A 23,282-nucleotide genomic window follows, 5' to 3' on the forward strand; every position below is an offset into this window, starting at 1 on the left:
ACCCTCCAAGGCGTGTTTATTTGAACACATAGCTTTTCTTTGCGTTTTGACCTTTCGTACACAAACTGTGTTTCAGGTCTCTGTAATCTCTCTGTTAGTAAAACTCCTTCCAGGGTGAAGATGTTCAGAAACTCTGTTTAAGGTGTTTCTGTGAAGACGGGGAGAACGTCACGCTCTGTGTGACGTCATCGTGCGACGCTGTCACTTCAGTTTACATGAGATTAGTGCGATGACAGAATTAACCAAACTAGGGCTGCTGCTAAAGATGCTAACTGGACTTTTTACACGCTCACACATACACACACAGTTACTCTCCCACTTTTTGCTGATGTCGTCCTGTACATGTTTAAGTCGAATTTTCTCCCCAAACGTCTCACCCTGCTTTCTTTTAAACCTGAATCACTGACATGGAACACTTAACCTGAGGAAAAATATGGATAGAGAGGATTTAGTTATTTCCTTTCCTTTTTATTTTCATACATAATAGGTAGATAAATATAAGCGACTGGATGTCCTGGAAACATCTTGACAGCAATTGAAAAGATTCAAGTCACATAAGAGGACTGAATGACTTCTTTTTTTATTTTATTACATTCTCAAACAAACAACACATTTCGCCTGCATGGCTTCATCAGGTTTGTGACACAAGACAAAAAAACGGTGTTTCGAAACAGGGTGCAGCTGCACTCAATTCAATCAGCATCAGCAGTTTCCACATATGGTCATGTTTCATTACATTTCACACTATGTATTTTTTTTTATGTAAAGGGGTCATATTATGCTTTTTCTGGTTTTATATGCCCTTTAGTGTGTTTTCCATGTGTCCTGTGCATGTTTAGGCACATCTATGTGCAAAAATTCAAAGTCCGCAGAAACGCGGCTTCTCCTAGCTTCTCAAATGTAGCGCTTGGTTCTAGCCCCCCTTGAAAAATTTTTGCCAGTGTGACGTCTTGTCAGTGTGATATCACTGATCTAAGCCCATTGGCTCGTTGTGGCAAGCCCTGCAGTTCACGTTGCACGCCCGTTAACTTCTGTAGCACGCCCACGATATGCGGTAGCACAGTAGTGCTAAGGTGCTAATGTTTTTGCTCCCTTCAGAGCTAAAGTGGCTGCATTCCCAATATGATAAAAGGGGCGGGACATTTCCAAAAACCGTGCTGAGCGACTGACCAATTACGGCAGAGCTGACAGGCCGACCAATCAGATCAGACTTGGCACACGTGGGCACTTCAGAGCCTTAGAGAGAGAGTCAGAAGCGAGCCGGTGCATGGAGCGGCAGTACATGAAAACAGACACTTTTTTAAAACTTTAGTTATTGTGAACATACTTTAGTAGGTACATAGATTAAATATACGAACCCCAAAAAGGGCATAATATGGGCTCTTTAATACATACCAACACATCGTAATATAGCCTACAATATATTCTTATTTTGTAGGTAAAATAAGTTATCATACTCCACACCAGGTGATGGCGGTAATGGGCCAATTTCGTTGTGTGTCAACCGCCAGAAGTCAGGAAGAAGAAGAAGACGTCCGTAGGCGTTTATTGCTGGATTATTAAGGCTTTTCCCAGAGTTTACACAGGATTAATTGAATTTATTTTATAATACATAATCGGCTACAAAAACCGAGCACGTCCTGAGTATGTACACCTTCAATATAACTGTTAAAAGAGTGTATAAACTGATCGAAGAACCGGAGCTTCAAGCTAACCGGAGAAGTTTAGCTAATAATGTTCATTCTTAAGCATTGAGCTTTAATTTTAATAATTATGTTAAATCCCGGAAGTTAGAGCTGAACACGCGGAGATGTTGTTCAGTCAATGTACAGAAACAGATTTCAGCTAACGCCAACATGCTAACTGTTATCATGTTAACGCCAACATGCTAACTGTTATCACTGTTGTTGGCTAGAAAAACGTTTCCCTGCGTTAGCCTGAAATCAGCCGGTGTATCGTTGTAACGAGTGACCGTGTCATCTGGTGACCTCCTGTTGGTTTTAGTAGTTCAAATTACATTACTAAAAGGGACCCAGTATTGAGATTGCAGACAAACTCCTGCACGCTATCTAACCTTCGCAAAAGCAAGAGAAAACGTTTTGCGCAGTTAAGACAGAGTGCAGCATTCATTCCTCTCCTACCATCAGACATAGATGTAGTATTTTTCAAAGGTCCACTCAGTGAGATGTGCAGTGAGTGAAATGATAAAGTGAGCTTACTATACGATCAGACATTAAGGAAACATGCTATGTTGAAGTGCTGGCTTCTCTGACAACAATGCAGCAGCCAGTATGTCCTCCTTCTAACTTTAGATTCCTGCTCTTTATTTACCTGTTTGCCTCCGCAGGTTGATGGCCCGCCCTCCCCCTTCCCCCCTCCCCCTCCCCTCCTTTGCCTCCCTTCTCTCCTCTGTGCTCCCCCCAGGCTTCGCTGTGGGGCCCTCGGGGCTCTGTAAGGGGCGACTCGGGCTATGGTGGGTAGGCCGCTCGCTGCAAGCCGGGTCCCTACTTGGGAGGGAGGGTGACACAGAGTGGGCCACCAGGTATCACAGCGAGGGGCTGACTGACAGTGAGGACAGTGAACACACCGTGAAGCCTGCAACAGATCGGAAGGTTAGCAAAGAGGCTGAGGAGGTAGGTTCAAATAAACTTTATTTAAATAAAAGGCATGACCATAGATACATGCAGAGCAGATTTAATCTCTGTTAGGGCTGATTCATTGTTTTACACTTTTCTTCTAACTCTTGCACATTTTTTCTCGGTTTTGGCACTTGAACAGAGTCAGTAAATGTATTTCAGATACTTACAGTTTCACATCTTCACAAAACTCCTTAAACCTCCTTAAGTCTGTTGGGTGAGCTGCATGTGCGAACGCAGTGTTGATTGGCTATTACTCATTAGATAGTGTTGTGGGCGGGACATTAAGTGAGACGGAGGGTGTGTCTGAAATCACTCACTCACTTTAGAGTGAAAACACTGTTTTGTAAAGTGAGTGTCGTCACACCCTGTATAGTCCATGCATTGTGGGATACAATGCAATCCACCCGTGGCCCCCTTCCGCATGTCGTTCCCCGCTCTCTCTCCCTGGTTTCCGACTCCATCCACTGTCCTATCTCTGCATTAAAGGCACAAAAAGCCCAAAATAAATCTTTAAATATCAATACATCAAACGACTGTTGAACAATCAGAACATAAACTTAAATACGATGTCTCTGACTTCTAGCAGTCATCTCCCCTATCATCCATTTACGCATGTGGCTCGCACTGGATTGACTGTTCATTTCTTTTGACTGGTTCATGACGCTCTGCTGACACCCACAAGCGTTAAATGCGTGGTGATTTTCCATTTGTTAATTTCAAAGAGCAATGTACTTCCATGGCGGTAAATATTTCTCCCAACAGCCATGTCAAAACTATATTAAACCACGTATGATGTAGGCTAGCTGCGGCTACTTGGGACGCCAAGACGAGACACACCAACATACATGGCTGCAAACGCACACACACACACCGGAACGCCAACCACCGCACGCACCTGTTTACTTGTAGTGCAACGGAACACGGTTGATCCGCTATCCATATGGACCGAGTCGGGAACCCACATTCAACTTTTTTCCGTCCACTTCCTCCGTGTCTGCTTTTATCAACAATCAATAACTTAACGATCGTAAAGTCAGCCAGCTGTAGTCTGTGACCTTCTCCACACAGACTGTCAGACAGCGCTGCAGTATAGCCAGCAAATATATTCTTATTATTTCTCAATTTCCTGATCTGATCAAATGATCCAAATGATCTGTGACTGAAATCTGTGATTATTTGACATAATACCTTAACTCAAATAAATGTACTTAAACAAATGTGTATGTAAAACGAAAACACAATTTAAAGGAAAAGAGCATCCATCATAGGAAGAGGGTGAAATGAACTGGCAGGATGTGACCCCCTCTCTCCCAATCTCATTACACCCCTCTCCCACAAAATCCCTCTCCTCCCCTGTTCCACTGTTGCAATAAAAAAAAAAATCTTTACCAGATTTAATTGGGGTTTCAGTAACTTAAGCATAATGATAATACATCATTTATAAAATGGTCAGAAATAACAGGAAATGCAGAGATTTCTGTCAAATAAGGTAATACAGACTCAGACTATACTGTTATACGCGGGTCGAACGTTTACTACAGTGCGCATAATCACCCCCCAAAGGCCCATTCTGAGCCAGGAAAAACCCTGCATGAGAGCTCTGCGACGAAGAGGCTAAGAGGCTGTGCTTAGAGAAATCAAAGTTGATAAAAATCAGGAGGGTAAAGATTCTGAGCAGCCCGAGCTCATGGCTAAGCCCAGCCCAGCCATCAGTACAGAAGAAGTGAGACACATTGTTCTCCCATAAACATACACATCTTCCGCCTACAAGCAGTGTGAGTGCAGGCCAGCGCGGGAATGGGGAGAGGGCACAATCATGTTTAAGCACAGTACGAGACAACTTTGCCTAGTGTGAGTGCGCCCTTAGATACCAGTCGTTAGTGGTGTTCGATTTAACGATCTTAAATGAAGGATTTGAACGTGCTGACAATCTGCCAGAGTAGGGAGATTGTAGAACCGGGCTAATGTGTTTATTCTGTCATTCAATTCAATTCAATTCAAAAAACTTTATTTGTCCCCGGGGGGCAAATCAAAGGCACACAGAACAGTAAATTAACAACAGTGCAAGTAAACAAAACATTTTAACCTAAATATAAAGTGTCAATTTAAATACAACTTAAAGCTTAAACTTAACTTAAAAATACAAAATATAAAAGAGTAGATATAAGTGGACAGTGATCGGACTAACAGATGTAAACAGATGTAACCATAACTATGTGCAGTAGTGACCAGATGTAAACAGAACTATGTGCAGTAAACGAGAAATATATATATATATATATATATATATATATATATATATATATATATATATATATATATATATATATATATATATATATATATATATGTATGTACAGAGCTATGTGCAAGTAGGCAAATACTAAATGATAAGTTATTAAGGTGCATGGTGACTAATGGAACAACAGAACTAATATATACAATATAACTGTAAAGGTAAAAATGAGATAAATAAAGTGACCGTAGTGCAATGATGGATAAGAAACAACAGGAATAAATTAACCAGAACTGTATGAATACTGATATAAAATGGATAGAATAAAGTGATGTAGTGCATGAGACCAGATAAAGCAGAGGCAGTTAAGGTGCATGGCAAATATAAAGGAAGTGAAAAAAGCAAGTTCACAGCTGAGAGTGTGCATTGGGTGAGAGGTGTTGGTGTCTGTTGGGGGGGGGTTAGGAGTTGAGGAGCTTGACAGCCCTGGGAACAAAGGTTGCTCTTCTCCTCTGTGTCCTGCAGCAGGGACAGCGAAGCCGGCGTCCTGAGGGGAGCCACTCAAACGCTGGGAAGAGAGCGTGTGAGGGGTCCTGCATAATCCGACCTGCTAGCCTGATTGTCTGTTGCTCATAGATCGATGTCAAAGTCTGTTCTGGAGGGTGGTGGAGTGGAACCAGCAGGTTATAGAAAAAGTAATAATGCTGTCATGCTGTAGTCATGCTGTAGTTTATTCTCCTACACCAGGGATGTCAAGTCGGAAAATGTATTGAAAAATATTTTGAGATTTTTTATAAATTAAATATTTGTAACACGTATTTTCCCCGAATTGTATTAAAACCTATGTAAAATTAGCAACTTAAAGGTTGATATCATGACATGAATATTAATTAAACGGGGCACTTTGAACTGTCTTCTCAGCAGGGAGTATCATAAAAAAGACGAGTGGCCGAGTGCACGAGCGAGATCGAAAGAGCGATATTTCTTTAGTTTTATTTGCTCACAAGTTGCCAGAATTGTATCAGAGCTACGGGACTTAACCGCTGCACTGCACGCGCATCATGACGGTCTTCAGCTCTGTCCACACTTCTTACCAGTTTATCCTGTCTTGTCTGATGTAAAACAAAAGTTTGGCTGATAATAACAAAGCTTCCTATAGAGTGAGCCACAAAGACCGTCTCCACACACATCCACACAAGTGTAGGTTGTGGACACTGGCATTGAGCCTGATGCATCTCCCGACTAGATTTACCTCTGGTTATTGTAAAAACAGTAAATTAAAATGAATATTAACTGATTTTATTTACAGATGGTTAATTTTTAGGTCACCCAGAGGTGAACGTGTTGTGTTGATCACCTAAAAGTTTCAGCGTGACATCACTTCTAAATGCTGTAGCCTGCTGTTGCACCTTTATCACCAGCTTTAATCAGACCGTAAAAATATAACTATTACTGAACATTTCATTCTTATACAAATACAATATCACGCACAGGCTGCCCGATCATACAGAGGTCTGCTGGTTTAACGTGGAGCAGCGCTAAAATGCTTCCTCGAATTGCCCACGGAGATGGCACAGATTCATGGTGCATAAAAAGTCAGTGACAGAGTTAGATCACGATATTGCAGACACGGAGAAGAACGGACTACCAGACTAGTATCAGAAGTGTTTTAACTGAGTTTACTTAGTTGAAGAACGTGCACTCCACATGGAGCTGATCAGACTGCAGTGATCAACGCTGAAGGATCAATTCAAGTCTTTTGGTTTGGAAACATGTTATCATTTTATAATGCCTAACACTAAAATACCTGAAGATGACTGTTTGCATCAAAGACACTCTGTGTGTTTGTGATAACTTATTCATGTGAGCAGGTTTTATCTTTAATGAACCTTAAGGAGTGCAAACTGTGCTGTGGCCTGACACACACAGATCTAAAGTCTCTCTCTCTCTCTCTTTCTCTCTCTCTCTCTCTCTCTCTCTCTCTCTCTCTCTCTCTCTCTCTCTCTAGTAATGCACTGATCCCAGGGCAGGTAGAATAACATGTGTCAAAGTTTCTATAACCTTGAACAGCAATAGTAAAACATAATATAATAATCTGAAACAAAATATAATTATTGATGTTGTCTTCTGTAATGTTATATATTTAAATATTTCCATGACAGATTTAACCCCTCTGCTTAATGTACTTTTACATTTTATGCGTTAACATGCAGTTTTCTATACAAATACCTTTTTTTAATCATACATTAGCCTATATATCCATTTATTGAGTTATAGTGATGTCTGCAAAATTAGTTCTATTGGGCCCCCGACCCAACAGAACTTTGACACCCCCCCCCGAAACGTAACTTAACTTAAGAGTTAGTCCGTAAAAACAACTCCATCCTGGTTATATGTAACTGTTCTGAATTTTTTTCAAACCGACACGGCGTGAGCAACAGTTAACTTATCTGCATAGTTTGCACAGTTAAGTTTTCAAGAAACCGTTTAACGTGCCGGAGAGACGTTCACAGTCTCCAGAGAGTCAAACAGAGCGGAGCTCAGACAGACAGTGATGAGAGATATAACCCCGGTGTTTAAAATGTTGCTGTCGGTGTTTTCTGCTCTCTCTCAGTTTTTAAAAGTTACTATGAAGCTTCTCCACTCGACGCTCATTGTGTGCAGCAGGCAGGTGAGAGTGAGTAACTATGGTGACTGTCTGTCTGTCAATCAACGATGTCCCGCCCCCTCTATGAATTAAACTCTTCTGTCAGTAAAACTTACTTTGATCATGTGTCACAGAATGAACACATTCTGTATTATGTTTGAAAACTAAAAAAACTTAAGTTAGTCCAATGATGTCGTAAAAAACAACAAAGCCTATGAACACAGGCTGCAGAGCCTGTATGAAGCTACAGCTGCAGAGCTAAAATAGATCAGAAACACAAGAACTCGAAGTCTACATGTTTTTAAATGAATGCATCGCTGCATGAAAATGTTCCTGATGAACATAAAAAGAGGACACATAACTAAATCATAATTTCAGTGGTGAGGAAAACCTTCAAATTGTAAATATTGATCAAATTGAGGGAAAGACATTTCTGTTGCTAAAGATGTTCTGGGTGAGAGACCTCCTGACCTCCTTCAAATATGTTTTTCAAATAGACTGTGCATTTAAAAACATTATACAGGGAAGTAAGTTTGGTTGAACTGGTCAGTAACTTGCAAATTTGTCTAAAGAACAGTATAAAAAAATTGTGATTAAAATTGTGTTCGTGATTTTGCAGAAATCGTGATATGATATTTTTCCCATATCGCCCACCTCTACCAGTCGGCACGGCCCGTGTTTGAGGAGACCAGCAGGAGTCTCTACACAGAGGAGACCATACAGAAACAAACAGACAACGTTTGTGATTATTAACCTTTTTGTTGTTGTTGTTTTTCAGGCTCTGGTGATGACATCAGCAGATAAGGAAACATTCAAACAAAGCAGCGTCTGGATCAGGTGAGTCTCACGCAGGTAACAGCAGGAAGTAATCACATGCACTCTGGATACTATCTAGATAATTACGGGAGGACTGCTCCGGAGATTCTCCCGACCTGGATGTTTACACATGCTCCTCACAGTGGGAGACTATCCCTGTCAGACAGGAAGGGGGGCGGAGGGGTCTCCTGAGGTAAGACGTGACATAAAAACTCGATAATAAGAATATTTGTCTTTGTATCAATGCTGTGTGTAGTTGAAGAGAATCTCAATGTGAACTAAAGAGTGGAGAAGAACATACTGGAGAACAGGAAACATGCAGCAGCAGGTTCATTAGAGCACAGAGATGGTAGAGGTGGCGTGCAGACAGTCTATGGTGGTGCAGCGATCACAGGGAATAAAGGACACCACCCCCTCCCACTGGCTCCAGGTGAATTCTCCTGATTATATCCTGCTGCGTTCTCGCATCAGATCACTCTGACTTTCTGCAGAATAAATACTAACTTCTTTAAAAAAAACACACATTTGAAGTAATATTATGGTTAAAGACATTACACACAAATGTAAATGACCAGAAAGAGAAGTTCACACTAGGCCAGAATCATACTTTACTGTGCTGCTTTGGCAACATGGATTGAGAGAGAGAGAGCGAGAGCAAGTGAGAGAGAGCAAGCATTAGAGAGAGAGAGTGCAAGCGAGAGCAAGCGAGAGAGGGAGGGAGAGAGAGAGAGATTTTGAGATTTACAAAACAACTTTATTTACAATAATTAACAACAATTAACAACATACTTTTATACAGCATAAAGAAACTGAACAGTTAATATCACACAATTGACTTTTTAGATGCTAAAAAAGGGTTTAAGATGAGTTTCTTGTCTTCTACAGAGCAGATTATCCCTCCATAGCACCATGTTTCAATGAAATCTTTAAAATTAGTCATCGCTTTAAAGAAATGAAAGTCCACCCAGACTCTGGCTCTCACAAGGGAAAGGAAGAGGTCAGTCACTTCCTTTCCTTGCCTGTTCTCCAACTCTTTCTTCCTGCTGAGATAGATTGCCAGTTTTGCTTGTCCTGATAAAAAGTTTAAAAGTTTCCATTTAACCGCGATGGTTTTGTTGTACCCTGCTCCAAAGATAAAAACTGTGTTTTTGTTTTTTTTAAGATTTATTGTGCCTTTAATTGAGAGATAGGACAGTGGATAGAGTCGGAAACCAGGGAGAGAGAGTGGGGAACGACATGCAGGAAAGGAGCCACAGGCCGGACCCGAACCCGGGCTGCCCGCTTGAGACTACAGCCTCCATATATGGGCGCCACCAGCGCCCCGATAAAAACTGTTTTTGACCATGTCTCATTAAAACCCATAAAAACCTTCTTTAAAACCCCAAACAGATCGCTGAGTCTGACACACTCTGAAAGGCAGTGAATTTTTTTTTCAAAATGTTTGTTTAGACACAGAAGGATTAAAACGAGAGACAAAAGAGTTTATGGCTATTGCTCCATTTAAAATCCTCCATTACAGATCACCAGATCTCTTGTTCAGAGGGCTTTTATAAAAAACCCTCCACACTGGCTTGATGTGGTCAGCCACTTTCAACCATTGTCTCCACTTGGTGTCCACTCTGTTTTTCAGTACATTCTCATTTAAAACTTTAACACACACACAAAACAGTTCCTTACCTCTAACGTTATAAAAGTTCAAACATTTGTCATCAGTCCCTTTTGAATGTCTTTCACGTCAAACACAAGAATTCATTGTGAGGCCTATTTCAGGAAATAGACCACTGTCAATAGGTACTTCCTTCCTGCTACAGTAATCCTGCAGCATCTCCTTCTCTTCCCCCGTCAGTCTGAGACGCAACAGTCTGAGCACTCTGTCCACAAAACTTGCAGACCGGAGACCAAGAGCAGTGGTCACTGCTGCTGTATTGTTCAGTTCAGGTCCAGCTACGTCCACGATCTGTCTCAGTGTTTTGTTGTCAGTGGAGATAAGAGCTTGCTTGAGGCCCATTAAAGATGTGATCCCCATAGATCAGAGGCTCCTCCAGCAGCCAGTGTGCACAGTGTGGGCTCTAGTCTTTTCCATAAAAACAGTTTCCAGGTTTTAAAAAGGCTCTGATAAAAAGCAGACAGGTAGCACAGATTAAAACAGTCAGTATTCATTAAAAACAGTGAGGAGTCCAGTCCTAATCTGTTCACTTTTTTAAAAAATGCTGCTGGCCACTGGTCTCCAGACCACATCAGCTTGGCCAGTGAGGAACTTCTGTAGGAACTGGATTCTGAAGGCGGCTACTCTGCTGGCCAGGTGGACCAGACCCTAAATCTCTTTAGGTAAAAACAGCACAGCCTGTGGAACCCAATGCAGCTTGTCCCAGAAAAAGTCCAACATCACTGATTGCAGTTGTTTAAGGAGTCCAGCAGGGGCTCGATAGATGCCATCTTGTGCCCGAGTCCACAGGAGACCAAGGGTGCGTTCGAATTGTCCCTCCTATCTCCTTTCACTATCCACTTTACCTTAACCCTGGGGAAAACGTCATGAGGTTAAGGAAAGTTGTTAGGAGAATTCATAAAGGACTTAGGGAAAGGCGATCTTGTTGCTCTGACAATCTGACCACATTTCCACTAGGTGACGTAATTAAATGCTACGGGCCGGCGGAGGTTAATGACGTGGGTCCGCCGTGTTAAACTACAACGTTCCGAAAATGGACTACAAAAAACGCATCTAAAAAACGTTCCCCTGTGCCTTCTTACTGGTGAAATAATCCTAATCACCACAAGGTTGGGATTGAAATAAAAGCAATATAGACTACCAGGCTACAAGTAACAAAAGTGAAACCATCACCTTTCTGTCCACTCAGAAATCAACTTTAAAATAAGTATGAAATTAATTGTTACATTTATGCAAGACAAGAATGTACAACTGAAGAAATGCACTAAACATTCTGAATTGTGGGGCGCGCTGGTGGCGCAATGGTTAGGGCGCGCATCCCATGTATTGAGACTCTCATCTTGAGCGGTAGGCCCGGGTTCGCTTCCACCCGTGGCCCCTTTCCGCATGTCATTCCCCGCTCTCTCTCCCTGGTTTCCGACTCTATCCACTGTCCTCTCTCTGCATTAAAGGCACAAAAAGCCCAAAATAAATCTTGAAAAAAAACATTCTGAATTGAATGAAATATGTTGAATAAAACATCATCTGGCTCAAAATGTCTCTGATCCCTTTTTACCTGAAAGACAGGGTGATGTTTTTTTATGGTGATTATAATCTGATTATATGGCTTTGCATAATATCTCAAGAACCTGAATCAAGGCAAGGGTTTCAGCATCTGTGACTGAAGGAAAGTTTAACGTTATTTATGATATTGCTTACGGCTGCCAAAACACTCAAAGTGGATAAATAACGAATGCAAACTGAGCATTGGCTGCAATAAAAGTTAAACTCACTTTGATCGTTTTACAAAATCAGCATATCGTTCATAGTTCGCCTACGTGTTAAAGATTGTTGAAAGTTGTTCAAGGTATATTATTGCAATGGTAACTTGCATGATTTCCGTCCCTTTTCTGTCATCATAAATGTTCGTGAACGGTCGAATGCGCGAGTCACTTTAAATGTTGTGGCCGCAAGGAATTGTGGGGCGGCATATCTCATCTCCTTTTGTAAAGGATGGTCCTGTGTATCCTATGCTAAAGGAGGTTATAAAAGAAGCATTGACCCACCTTTCCTTAACTTTTAGAGAATTCGAACGGCTCTTATCATGGCCACCACTTAAATGCTTCCGGGGTTAAGGTAAAGTGGATAGTGAAAGGAGATAGGAGGGACAATTCGAACGTACCCCAAGTTGTTAATGATGAGCACTCTTCCTCTGTACGACATTTGTGGCAGCAGCCACCTCCACTTCTCCAGCCTCCCCTTCACTTGCTCCACCACCTCCTCCCAGTTTTTCTGTACAGTGAGCTCATCCCCTAAAAACACACCAAGATACCTAAAACCATTTCTTCCCCATGTTAGTCCTGCTGGTAGGTTGGGCAGCGCATGTGATTTAAAACCAACTGCTAACCCTTCACTCTTCCCCCAATTCACGTTTACAGATGATACTAGACCAAATTCCTTCACAATGTTTTCTATTAAAAACACTTATTTTTGATTTTTTATCATGACAATAACATCATCTGCATAGGCTGACACAATAAAATGTTTAGAACAGTGAGGTAAAATTAACCCTTCAATGGAAGACCGTATTTTACACAACATGGGTTCAATAGAGATGGAATATAACATCCCTGAAAGAGCACAACCTTGTCTTCTTCTCTTAATTTTAAAAGGTGCACTTAGTCCTCCATTGATTTTCATTTTTACACTCTCAATGTCCTGGTACAAAACCTTGATCATAGCATTGAAACCAGGGCTGAGACCAAAACTCTCCAGAACTTTCCAGAGCTGCTACTGTGGCTCAGGATAACCTGACCCCCCCACTACTGCTGCTACTGTGGCTCAGGATAACCTGACCCCCCCACTACTGCTGCTACTGTGGCTCAGGATAACCTGACCCTCCCCCCCCCCCCAAGTCCTACTGCTACTGTGGCTCAGGATAACCTGACCCCCCCACTACTGCTGCTGTCGTGGCCACCGGGGCAGCTAGCACTGGCCGCCGGGGCTGCCGCGACACAAGACCGGCCTGTCGGCAGCAACCATCTCGGCAGCCGAGACATAAGGCCTGCCTGTCGGCGGCGGTGAGGACGAGCAGCCCGGGCCGGCTCGAGCTGGGGCGGACTGGTAGTGTCGGTACTCTCACTGTTTGCCTGTGGACACAGACATAGAGTCTGTTTTCTGCCAGGAATTTCCAAGATCAATTCTGGAAGAAATCTCTGAATCAGTTGAGGAAATGGCCTTATGTGTTGAAGTAAATATGTCAGTAAATGTTTTTATTACTATTTTTCTACTGCTATGCTGTATATTTTGGAAAAACTGTATCGATCAAATTTCCCTCTGGGATTAATAAAGTATTACTGATTCTGATTCTGAAATCGAGGACCTTAGTGGGAGTGGCCTGCGGTGCTGTGCATTCTGGGATTTGCTGTCTTTCATCCACATGAGCCAAAAAGACACTTTCTGCCTTTTCTCGGCCAAAAAGGCACCAACTTCAAAATGTATTTCACATTTCTACTACATATATGACCCAATGTCAATACAGATTCATGTTTCAACGGGTGAAGTATCCCTTTAAGTACTCGGACAGGAGAGAAAGCAGACACCATTGGTATATAGGGAGGCAAACACCTGGGTCTACCTGATGTAACAAGCTTTTCTTTCTCTGAGTTACTCCACAGACACAACTTCGATAAAACCATTAACACAAGTGGTAGCCAGCTTTTGGAGCTCTGTGGCACACTGGGTCTGTACATCGTCAATGGCCGTTTACGAGGAGACTCCCTGGGTCGGTTCACATTCAGCTCAGCTCTCGGTAGCAGCACGGTTGACTATGCCATCACGGACCTCGACCCGATGTCTCTCAAAGCTTTCACAGTCAGCCCGCTTAGCCCGCTGTCAGACCACAGTAAGATCAGTGTCTATTTAAAGAAGGCTCTCAGTAACTCTGAGCCCAGCCAACTCTTAAATCCTAAAAGTGTATACAAATGGAAATCTTACAGCACAGTGTTGGGGTTTTATCTAGTCAAATTTGGTTATATTATTAATAATTATATTTAATTAATTGTTAATATAAATAACAATATTAATAAACTACATTGAATCAACTCGGGGGCACCACTTTAAGAGCAGAGAACAAATAACCAAATATCACTAAAATCAGTCTAAAATTAGTTAATTAATTACTAATATTATTAATAATTAATAACATGTATTTAATGAATTGAAGGCGTGGAATCCGTACACAAAGCCCTCGCACCCAGCATATATCGCAATGCAAATACACCAGTAACCACAAACAACTGCTCTCTTGAATTATAACAGAATTTATTTAAACAAAGTAACATCAATCCAAAATCAATGAACTTAATCAAACAAAGAACTATTACAAGCGAATCTAAGCAATCAAACATTATCAAGCAAAACTTGTGAATGAGGTGTACAAGTGTAGTTATGTATGTGTGTGTTTGTTTTGTGCGTGCTTGCGTGCGTGGCTGAGAGAGAGAGAAAACAAGATGGTGGAGAGAGACAATGGGACAAAATGGTGGACAACAAAGGAAGCCGTGTGGCTGCCTTTTGAAATAGTTGAGCTCTCTGAGCTGAGTTCAGTAACTGTTACTTAAACACCAGAAAGCCAGTGGCCAGACTTTGATTCAACGACGGGTACACTGGTCTTTCTGTTTGTGAAAGCCTGAAAACTAGCATAGCATTGAATGAAAACACACAGAGGCAAACACGGCCATTCATCACAATAAAACAAATGCAGCGGCTTACAACAGATAATAAACAGAATGTGACGTCTCATCAACAATAATGCATAATTATCAGTGGTTATAAAAGAAACATAACTATTTCTGAAACTATTTCTGCCCAGACCAAAGCTCTTACTTGGGGTAACTCCTGGTGATCATTGCAAAGTTGGTTGGATCTCCACTCTGTTGAATATTAAATCAACAGATTCAGGCAAGTTTCCTTCATGGCAGATGTAGGAGGAGGGTAGCAGGATTCAGATCTTCGACCAGAGCGCTGCTCTGTGGTCTTCTGGTTGCAGGAGCCGAGTTCTTTATGTGTCCTTGTGGATTCAGGGTTCAGTGGGCTTTTCTTCAGCGCTCCTGTCTAGTTGCGTTCAATGACGTCTTACAAAAAATCAAAGGAAAGAAACTCTTCTTTTTGCTCAAACCTGATAGCATTTGATTGCGCCCAAAACTCTTAAAAATATGCCGTGGAAGTAGTCAGCTGAATCCTCTGATGCTTGAATTCAGCATGTGAAGAGCTACCTAGACTGAGCAACCTCAACTCTGGAGTTTAACCTATGCAAGCCAAGAGGAGGAAAGGGTTTGTCTCCTAGACTGCTGGAGTCCATCATATGTGTGAGGCGATTGCTTTGCAGGACTGGGGCTGCCTGTGGGTTTACCTCGGGCCTCCCTCAATGGGGATAGAGAATTCAGACCCCCACTTTACACACCTATTTGTTAGTTGCTGTTGGGGGGTGCTGGGACTAAGACGCCTTTGTATAGTTCCCTCCAAAACAACTCTAGTCAGGCTTGAGAACTGCAATACAGGCCTGAGTCCTTTGTACAGCACACATGGCTGAGGTCCAACAACAAAGAGATACCAAAAAGCGTTTGAACATCCCCAAATTAAATATCTAATTGATTTATTTTTCTCTAAATCATTTCCCCATAACAAAGATGGAAAAAATTCTGCTTTTGATCAAGTACATTTTGGTAAATTCGCATTTATATCAATACTGAAAACATCTAATCAAAAACCAAAACAATTAAGTAATAAATGGTTTGATCATGGTTGAAAAAATATGAGAAAGACCTTTAGAAAGTTATCAAATGAGAAAGACAGAGACCCAAAGAATCCAAATATACGGCCGAGCTCCGGCTTCAGCATCGTCCAGCCCCGCGACCTCAGCAGCCGGTGCTGCCTGAACATTTCCCCGCATGTGATTTTTTTTTTCTGAAGTCCTCTTGGTGTTAAAGTTTAATTTGTGTCTCTGACAGAAATACACACACGCACACATAGTTTAAAATACTGTTACTGTACTCATGACGATGATGAGTGTCTCATTCATTCACCTGTTTTTTCCTCATCAGGTTTGCCTGCCAGGTGCGGAGCAGAGCCCTGCAGAATGTGACCGTGCGGTGTGTCTGTGGAGAGGTGTGTGTGTGTGAGTGTGTGGACTTGTGTCTGCGTGTGTGTCGGGACATCCAGCCGGGGTCAGAGCTTCTGCAGTACGATGATACACTGAGGAAAATAATGACGACAGATCAACATGGCGGACAAGACGCTGCACACACAGGTAAAAATACTGTAAACACACGCACACTCACACATATATTCCAAGTTCCAAATTGAAATCACAGATTTGTTTAGGTCAGTATGACCCTGACATCAATAATGTCTTTTCTGTATATGCAAAGCCTGTGGAAGAGTTTGGGAGAATTGGCATAGCAGGGACACAGCTTCAGACGTGTTCTGCTACTCCATCTCTCCTCCGGAGTATTCTTGTCTATAAACTTTCTTCAACTTAAGTCATATGAGTCTCCTGAATCGTTGCGTGTGTGAAGTCAAGTTCTTCGTAATTTCCTCAACAAGGGGTGGCAATCGTGCTTAAGCATGGTACGGGAAAACTTTGCAGAGTGTAAGTGCGCCCTTAGAGTCAAACAGCAGCTAAACCAATGCCTGTATATAAAGATGGACGGCACATCTCCACCTCCTCTCGCTGAGCAAAAATGATCACAAAATCCTCCCAGGACGTTTGGAGGCAGATTTTGTGCAATCATGGTGTGTTACACTTGAATAACGAATTAAAACTAAACTTCTAATGACACAAACCATGTTTGAGAAACGTTTAAGTCATGTGTAGTTTAACTTTTATAGTTTGAATTTGTTAACATGTAGGAGGCGGAGCTAATGACTGCATTATATCTATAGGAAGAGCTACTAATATTGGGGAGCTGTCATGTCGTCAATCCAGATATGTTAATGAAATTACATCTTGGAGACTGACAAGAAAACATCTGATTTTCTTCATCATTGATTTAGTGTTATTCATCTTTGAACAGTTCACAGGCTGCAGCACAGAAGAGAGCCAGAGCCAGACACCGCCAACATGTCAATCATTCAGGAGGACAAACAGGAGGAGGAGGTCAGACAGGAGGAAGAGGTCAGACAGGAGGAGGAGGTCAGACAGGAGGAGGAGGAGGAGGAGGAGGGCAGACAGGAGGAGGAGGAGGTCAGACAGGAGGAGGAGGAGGAGGACAGACAGGAGGAGGAGGTCAGACAGGAGGAGGAGGAGGTAAGACAGGAGGAGGAGGAGGACAGACAGGAGGAGGAGGTCAGACAGGAGGACAGACAGGAGGTGGACGTCAGACAGGAGGTGGACGTCAGACAGGAGGAGGAGGACAGACAGGAGGAGGAGGACAGACAGGAGGAGGAGGTCAGACAGGAGGAGGAGGAGGAGCACAGAGAGTCACCTAGATGCATAAGGAGGAGGAAGCTAAGCTCCCACAGGAGGAGGAGCGTTCACAGAGTCCGAACAGCTGACACAGGCTGTAATAATAATGATAACAATGACCTCCACTCCTGCGTCCTCCCTTCACCTCCTCCCGTCCGCTGCAGCTCCCGCCTGGCTGCTAAACCACGACGCATTCACTGCCGCTCTAACCGTGGGAAACAGCACCCTGATCCCCCCACACAGACAGAGGGGCAGAGTGTGTCCACCACAGACAGGAGGGTGGGGTCCATGAAGGCGTCTGAACGGGACACTGACGATGCGCCTGCAGAGAGTGAGCGGGGGGCAGGGCTCACCTGTACCGTCGCGGAGAGAGAGAGGAGGTACAAATGCTACAGCTGTGGGAAGAAGTTCTTTCAGATCGGACACTTAAAGAAACATCAGTTCAGCCACATGGACCAGAAACCGTTCAGGTGTGACGAGTGTGGGCGGAGCTACACATCTGCAGAGAGCTTCAGAGCTCATCAGGTAAACTTTCTTCATGCTGTCCGTGTCTCCTCAGAGAGTTTTCTTCACCCAAACTCCTTTTTCATGTCTTTATTTTCAAATCTAACCTCTGACTCTGTTGTTTACGTGAGGTGGTGCATCCTTCCGTTGTGCACGATATCCTCAATAAAACCCTGCAGTCTGTGATGAGTCATTATTGTCACAACTTAGTGTGAGCATGCTGAGATGATAGAGAAGAAGATCTGTTCAGATTCTCTTCATGTACCTGATTTTAAACTCTTGTAGTCTGACACGGACTTTAAGGAGGATTTTCTTCTCTAATTGAGCACAATCATATGTTTGACATTTCTGTGCTGACATTTGTGGTTATTGATCAGGCAACATTTTATCAGATTATATTTCTCTCTGCCTGCTCCTCTCTGTGTCCTCCTTGTAAACGACGTCTCTCCGTTCTGTCCTCTTTGTTTCTGACGGCTGACACGAAGTTAGCTGTTGTTTCCTGTTGAGTTTTTTATCTGAATCAGTCATCTGTAAGAATAAAAAATAGTTATTTTTTAAAAACGTGTGTGAGGGGGACTTCCGGTGGCGCTGAAACGAATGGCAGCCTAAAAACCCTGCTCCCAACCGGTCGGATATTTATCCCCTTTGAAGAACATTAAGATATAAAAAACTGTACTGAAACTAAGCATGGAAGGGGATAAACAAAAAAAGACTAAATGTAAACAAGGCTCAAGACGTGGTCAAGGGGAGACAGTCGAAGAAACATACAGCGAGGAGGAAAACTATGAGAACAATGGCGATGCTGACAAAGAAGTAGCTAGCCCCGTCATGCAGGCAATCTATAACAAGATTCGTGCTCTCAGGTCGGATCTTAAAAGTGAAATGAGTGAATTCCGACTTTCCTTTCGTAACGACATGAAGGAGTTGAATGAGTTTAGAGGAGAAATCAACCGGAAACTACAGGTGAGCTACAGGCTACCATAGCAAGAGTGACGGATGTCAAACAGCGTATAGCTGACATTGAAGAATGGGACACGTAGCGAAGGAAGCTCTCACCCAGGCTCTAGAGAACCAAGAGGTCCTGCAGGCTAAGCTAACCGAGCTAGAAGCACGCTCACGCCAGAACAATCACCGTATATACGGAGTACCGGAGGGATCAGAGGGGTCCAATCTATCAGAGTTCGTAATGAAGCTAATAAAATCAGCAGTCGGACTGCCGTTCGCGGACATGGACCTCGGAATACAGCGCTGCCACCGGGCACTTGCCCCAAAGCCTCCCCAAGACGCACCGCCTAGATCACTGATGATTTGCTTCCTCGAGTTCAGAGTGAAAGAACAGGTATTGCATACTACGTGGAGAAAGAAAGATGTTTGCTACGAGGGGAAAAGGATTTATTTTGGTCAAGATAACCCTCCCGAGATTTTGAAGAAAAGAAAGGCATATGTGGGGATACTGAGTGAGCTCAAAGCCAAAGGAATCCGCTTCCAAACGCCACATCCAGCTAAGCTGAAGGTGTGTTTTTGACAGCGGCACCCAGGTCTACGAGAGTGCAGCAGAGGCGGCTAAAGACCTGAAGAAGAGAGGATTCCCTATGGAAAACGTTAAGGAGCCAGACTCTGCAGCGTTGAAGCAGCGGAGATTGGCAACGTGGGAGAAGGCAGGTGCAAATCGCCGCAGACAGGTAGTGGACCACAGGCGGATAAGAGAGAGACTACGGAGCTTTCAGCGTGCTCCACTGGGAGCATCTGTTACTGGCGAGTGAAGCGCCCGAGGGTAAACATCTCCACACTATCGCGGGGTGAGTGGCTATCGACTGGAGCCATGTACCTCTATAGAAGGTAAACCCAGTGACTGTTAATTGAGATATCATCGTGTCATCTGGGACTAACCCCCCAGCTTGGACCCTCATCTTTAACACTGGGCTTCAAAAGAAAAGTGTTATTAACTCACATGTAAAGTGGATGACTTATTACTGCGCTCTAGTCAGTCTACCAGGAGAGTTACTACTATAAATACCCAGATTTTTTTAAGTTGAACCTTATACTTAAGAGTTAAATACTATAGTGTTTCTGTTTCTACCTAAATTGGAATTATATAGGCCTACTTAAGATGATAACGCTTGGGCTTTTGAGTTTTTGACAAACACGAGGATCTCCTCTCAACTTGAGGTTGTATTTGAACTTCGGACTTGGAAGTCTTTGGTTTGTGTTTTTCTGTTTTGTTGTTCATTGTTCATGTTTGGGATATCATGGGTAATGTTACACAGGTGTACACAGTTTGAAAGGAGTATATATATATATATATATTCAAAAACAAAGCTGACATCAAAAACGCACTCCGTGGTTTACCACTTGGCCCTGCAACAGTGACAAGGAGGGTCGAGTCACTGTCAGAGGACGTGGATCGACAAGTGTTAAAAGACTTGTCTCTCTGTGAATATTTTTCTCTACAGTTCAATGAATCCCAGGATGTAATGGACACGGCTCAGCTTGTTGTATTTGTCAGAATGGCATTCCAGGATTCTACAACAAAGGAGGACTTTCTCACTCTTTTGCATTTAAAAGAGAGAACGAGGGGTGAGGATATTTACAATGAGTTTAAAAAATATGTCAGTGAAAACGACATCCCCATTCATAAACTGGTTGCTATTACTACTGACGGGGCCCCGGCAATGCGCGGTGTGCGCGCTGGTTTCGTAGCACTGTGTAATAATGACCCCGATTTTCCTGACTTTGTGAATTACCACTGTGTTATTCATCAGCAGGCCTTAGCTGGGAAGGTCCTGGACTTTTCTCAGGTAGTGGCACTGGTGGTCAAACTGATAAATTCGATTTGAGCAAAAGCGCTTCAGCACCGCTTATTCAAGGCGTTATTGGATGAGCTCGATGCTGCATATGGAGACCTAATTCTCCACGCTGATGTCTGGTGGTTGAGTCGCAGCAAAGTGCTGCAGCGTTTTGTTGATTTGCTGCCAGAGATTAAGACTTTTCTGTCGACAAGGAACGAGGAGCACGAGCAACTGTTCGATGATGCGTGGCTACTGGACCTGGGGTTTCTGACAGACCTAACGGCAAAACTGAACGCATTAAACAACGAGCTCCAGGGTAAAGACCAACACTTGCCCCACATGATAAGCGCAGTGAATGCGTTCAAGGCCAAGCTTGGTGTTTGGACCACACATCTAAAGAACGGGACGCTGACACACTTTTCCAACCTGAAAAAAATGTCACAGGCCATCGAAGACAAGGATGCTTTTTACCCTGAGCAGTACTGTGCTCACCTGGACAAAGTGGCAACAGAGTTCAATAGGCGTTTTGGTGAGTTAGACGTCATGGAAGATATTGCTGCATTCGTCTCAAACCCATTCCTGCCCATTGATATAGAACAGTTATCAGCCAAATTCCAGCAAGTATTTTCTTTGCAAAGTGGAGTTGACATGGAGATAGTTGATTTGCATAATGACATAGAGCTGAAAGCCAGATCAGGGGACACTGACTTTTGGGAACTTGTCAGCATCGAGAAGTTTCCTCTTCTCACCGCATGTGCGTTGAGTGAGTACCTACTTTAGATCCACTTACCTCTGTGAAATGGCGTTTTCACAAATGAAAATAATCAAAACAAAGTACACGAGCTGCCTAACTGACAGACACCTCACTGACTGTCTCAGACTGGCTGTCTGTAGCTATGAGCCAAACTACAAGGCAATCACAGACAGTATTCAGTCACAGCCATCCCACTGAGTTGAGTGAGTGGCATTACTGCAACAGTTTTGCCTTCTGATGATGTGAAAAGTGATGCAGAGGATGGGAGGGGACACATAACCGCACTATCTTAATTGCACTGACTAAGCATTTTGTTAGCACATGTTAGAGTTCTACTTTCTAAAATGCACATGGTAGGCTAAATGTATTAACTTGCATGAAGCTTCAATTGATAAGCAAAACGTTTACAACAATGGCACTTATATGATCTGTTCACTGCAAGTGTGTTGATTTTTTCAATGAACAAAATAATTTCCTCATACAAATGGAAAATAAGCCTCAAGCCTTTATTTTTTGTTAGTGTTTCCTTAGGTGCTAAAATTCTCAAATAAAGCATGTCATGTAATTAGAAAGCAAAATGGTTTACAATGGCACTTAAATATGATCTGCTCACTGCAAGTGTGGAGATTTTTTTTCTTTGTTGTCTTTTATGAAAACAATAATTTCCTCATACAAGTGGAAAATGAGCCATATGCATTTATTTTGTGTTACTGTTTTCTTGGTAGCAACAGTTTGAAAGTTGGACCAACGCATTTCATGTAATTCAAATACAATTAGTTTAAATAAAAGGCCTCAAGTTGGAAGTACAATCTGGGCTGTCTTTTTTTCCTCAATAGGTATATCTTGCCTTTCACCAAAGCTGAGGTCTGGGATCTTGGGCTTAAAAAGGTTGGTGACCACCACTTCCGGTGCACCTTCAACATGGTGGCAGCATAGAGGGGGAGCTCCCCGACAATGTGATATAAAAGCCCTGTATAAATCATAGTTTCAAAGTTCAGTATGTCTTATTAGTCCAAGAAAGAGGCGATGAGCATGCCTAGGGAAAGACAAAGAAGTCTGGCTAGAAACGTGAAGTTTAACATCGAAGAAGATACTGCACGAGCTAAGCTAACGCCAGAGCTAGCTAAACCAGTGGAGCCAGCTGAGTCAGAGCCGTTTGAGCTGGCGGGAGAGACCGGCCCGAACAGACAAAGTGAGGAAGAGGTTCAACAGACTGTCCGGAGCATGGCCAATTTGGAGGTGATTTTGAAAGAGTTAAGGGACTTTCGCCGCGAAAATTCAGAAAGCCTTAAAGAAATTAAGGAGGATATCAAATTAGCAAACAACAGAATAGATGAAGCCGAAACGCGGATCATGGAGTCGGAGGAGCGGATTCAGAACATAGAGGAAGCCACACTGCAGCTATTGGAACTACAGAAGCAGTTTGACACTAAATTGACCGACCAAGAGGGACGGATGAGAAGGGAAAATATCAGGATTCATGGAGTCAAAGAAGGAGCGGAGGAAAAACAGTCAATGATAAGCTTTGTTGAGGCTCTCCTTAGGGAGAAACTGGAACTTCCCACGACATTTGAACTCAACATTGAGCTACGGTGTCGGTGCCACCGAGAGAAGCTCCGCCGAGATCGATCGTGGTAAAGCTGCAAAGTTTCAAAAATAAAGAAGAACTTATTAAGATAGCATGGCAGAAAAGAGGATTCGTGTACGAGGGGAGGAGAGTGTTTCTGGATCATGACTATGCACCGGACGTCATAAGAAAATGGAGGGAATATACAGAGGCAAATAAG

At 42.9% G+C, this 23,282-nt stretch overlaps 1 protein-coding gene across 2 annotated transcripts in view; it reads left to right on the forward strand.

Moving 5' to 3' along the window:
- The first annotated feature begins 1,404 nt into the window (after positions 1-1,404).
- The window catches only part of LOC109989618 (zinc finger protein 408), a 31,070-nt gene continuing 9,192 nt past the window's right edge, over positions 1,405-23,282 (forward strand). Inside the window, exons 1-5 of one of the 2 annotated variants that reach the window (XM_065953233.1) lie at positions 1,405-1,644; positions 2,348-2,633; positions 8,301-8,359; positions 16,085-16,290; positions 17,057-17,973. In XM_065953233.1, coding sequence (XP_065809305.1) covers positions 2,352-2,633; positions 8,301-8,359; positions 16,085-16,290; positions 17,057-17,973 — 1,464 coding nt within the window. In that variant the 5' untranslated portion in view covers positions 1,405-1,644; positions 2,348-2,351. The other variant, XM_029278790.2, reaches the window with a different exon arrangement.

Source organism: Labrus bergylta, chromosome 3 (genome assembly GCF_963930695.1).
Source record: "Labrus bergylta chromosome 3, fLabBer1.1, whole genome shotgun sequence".
Lineage (NCBI taxonomy): Eukaryota > Metazoa > Chordata > Actinopteri > Labriformes > Labridae > Labrus > Labrus bergylta.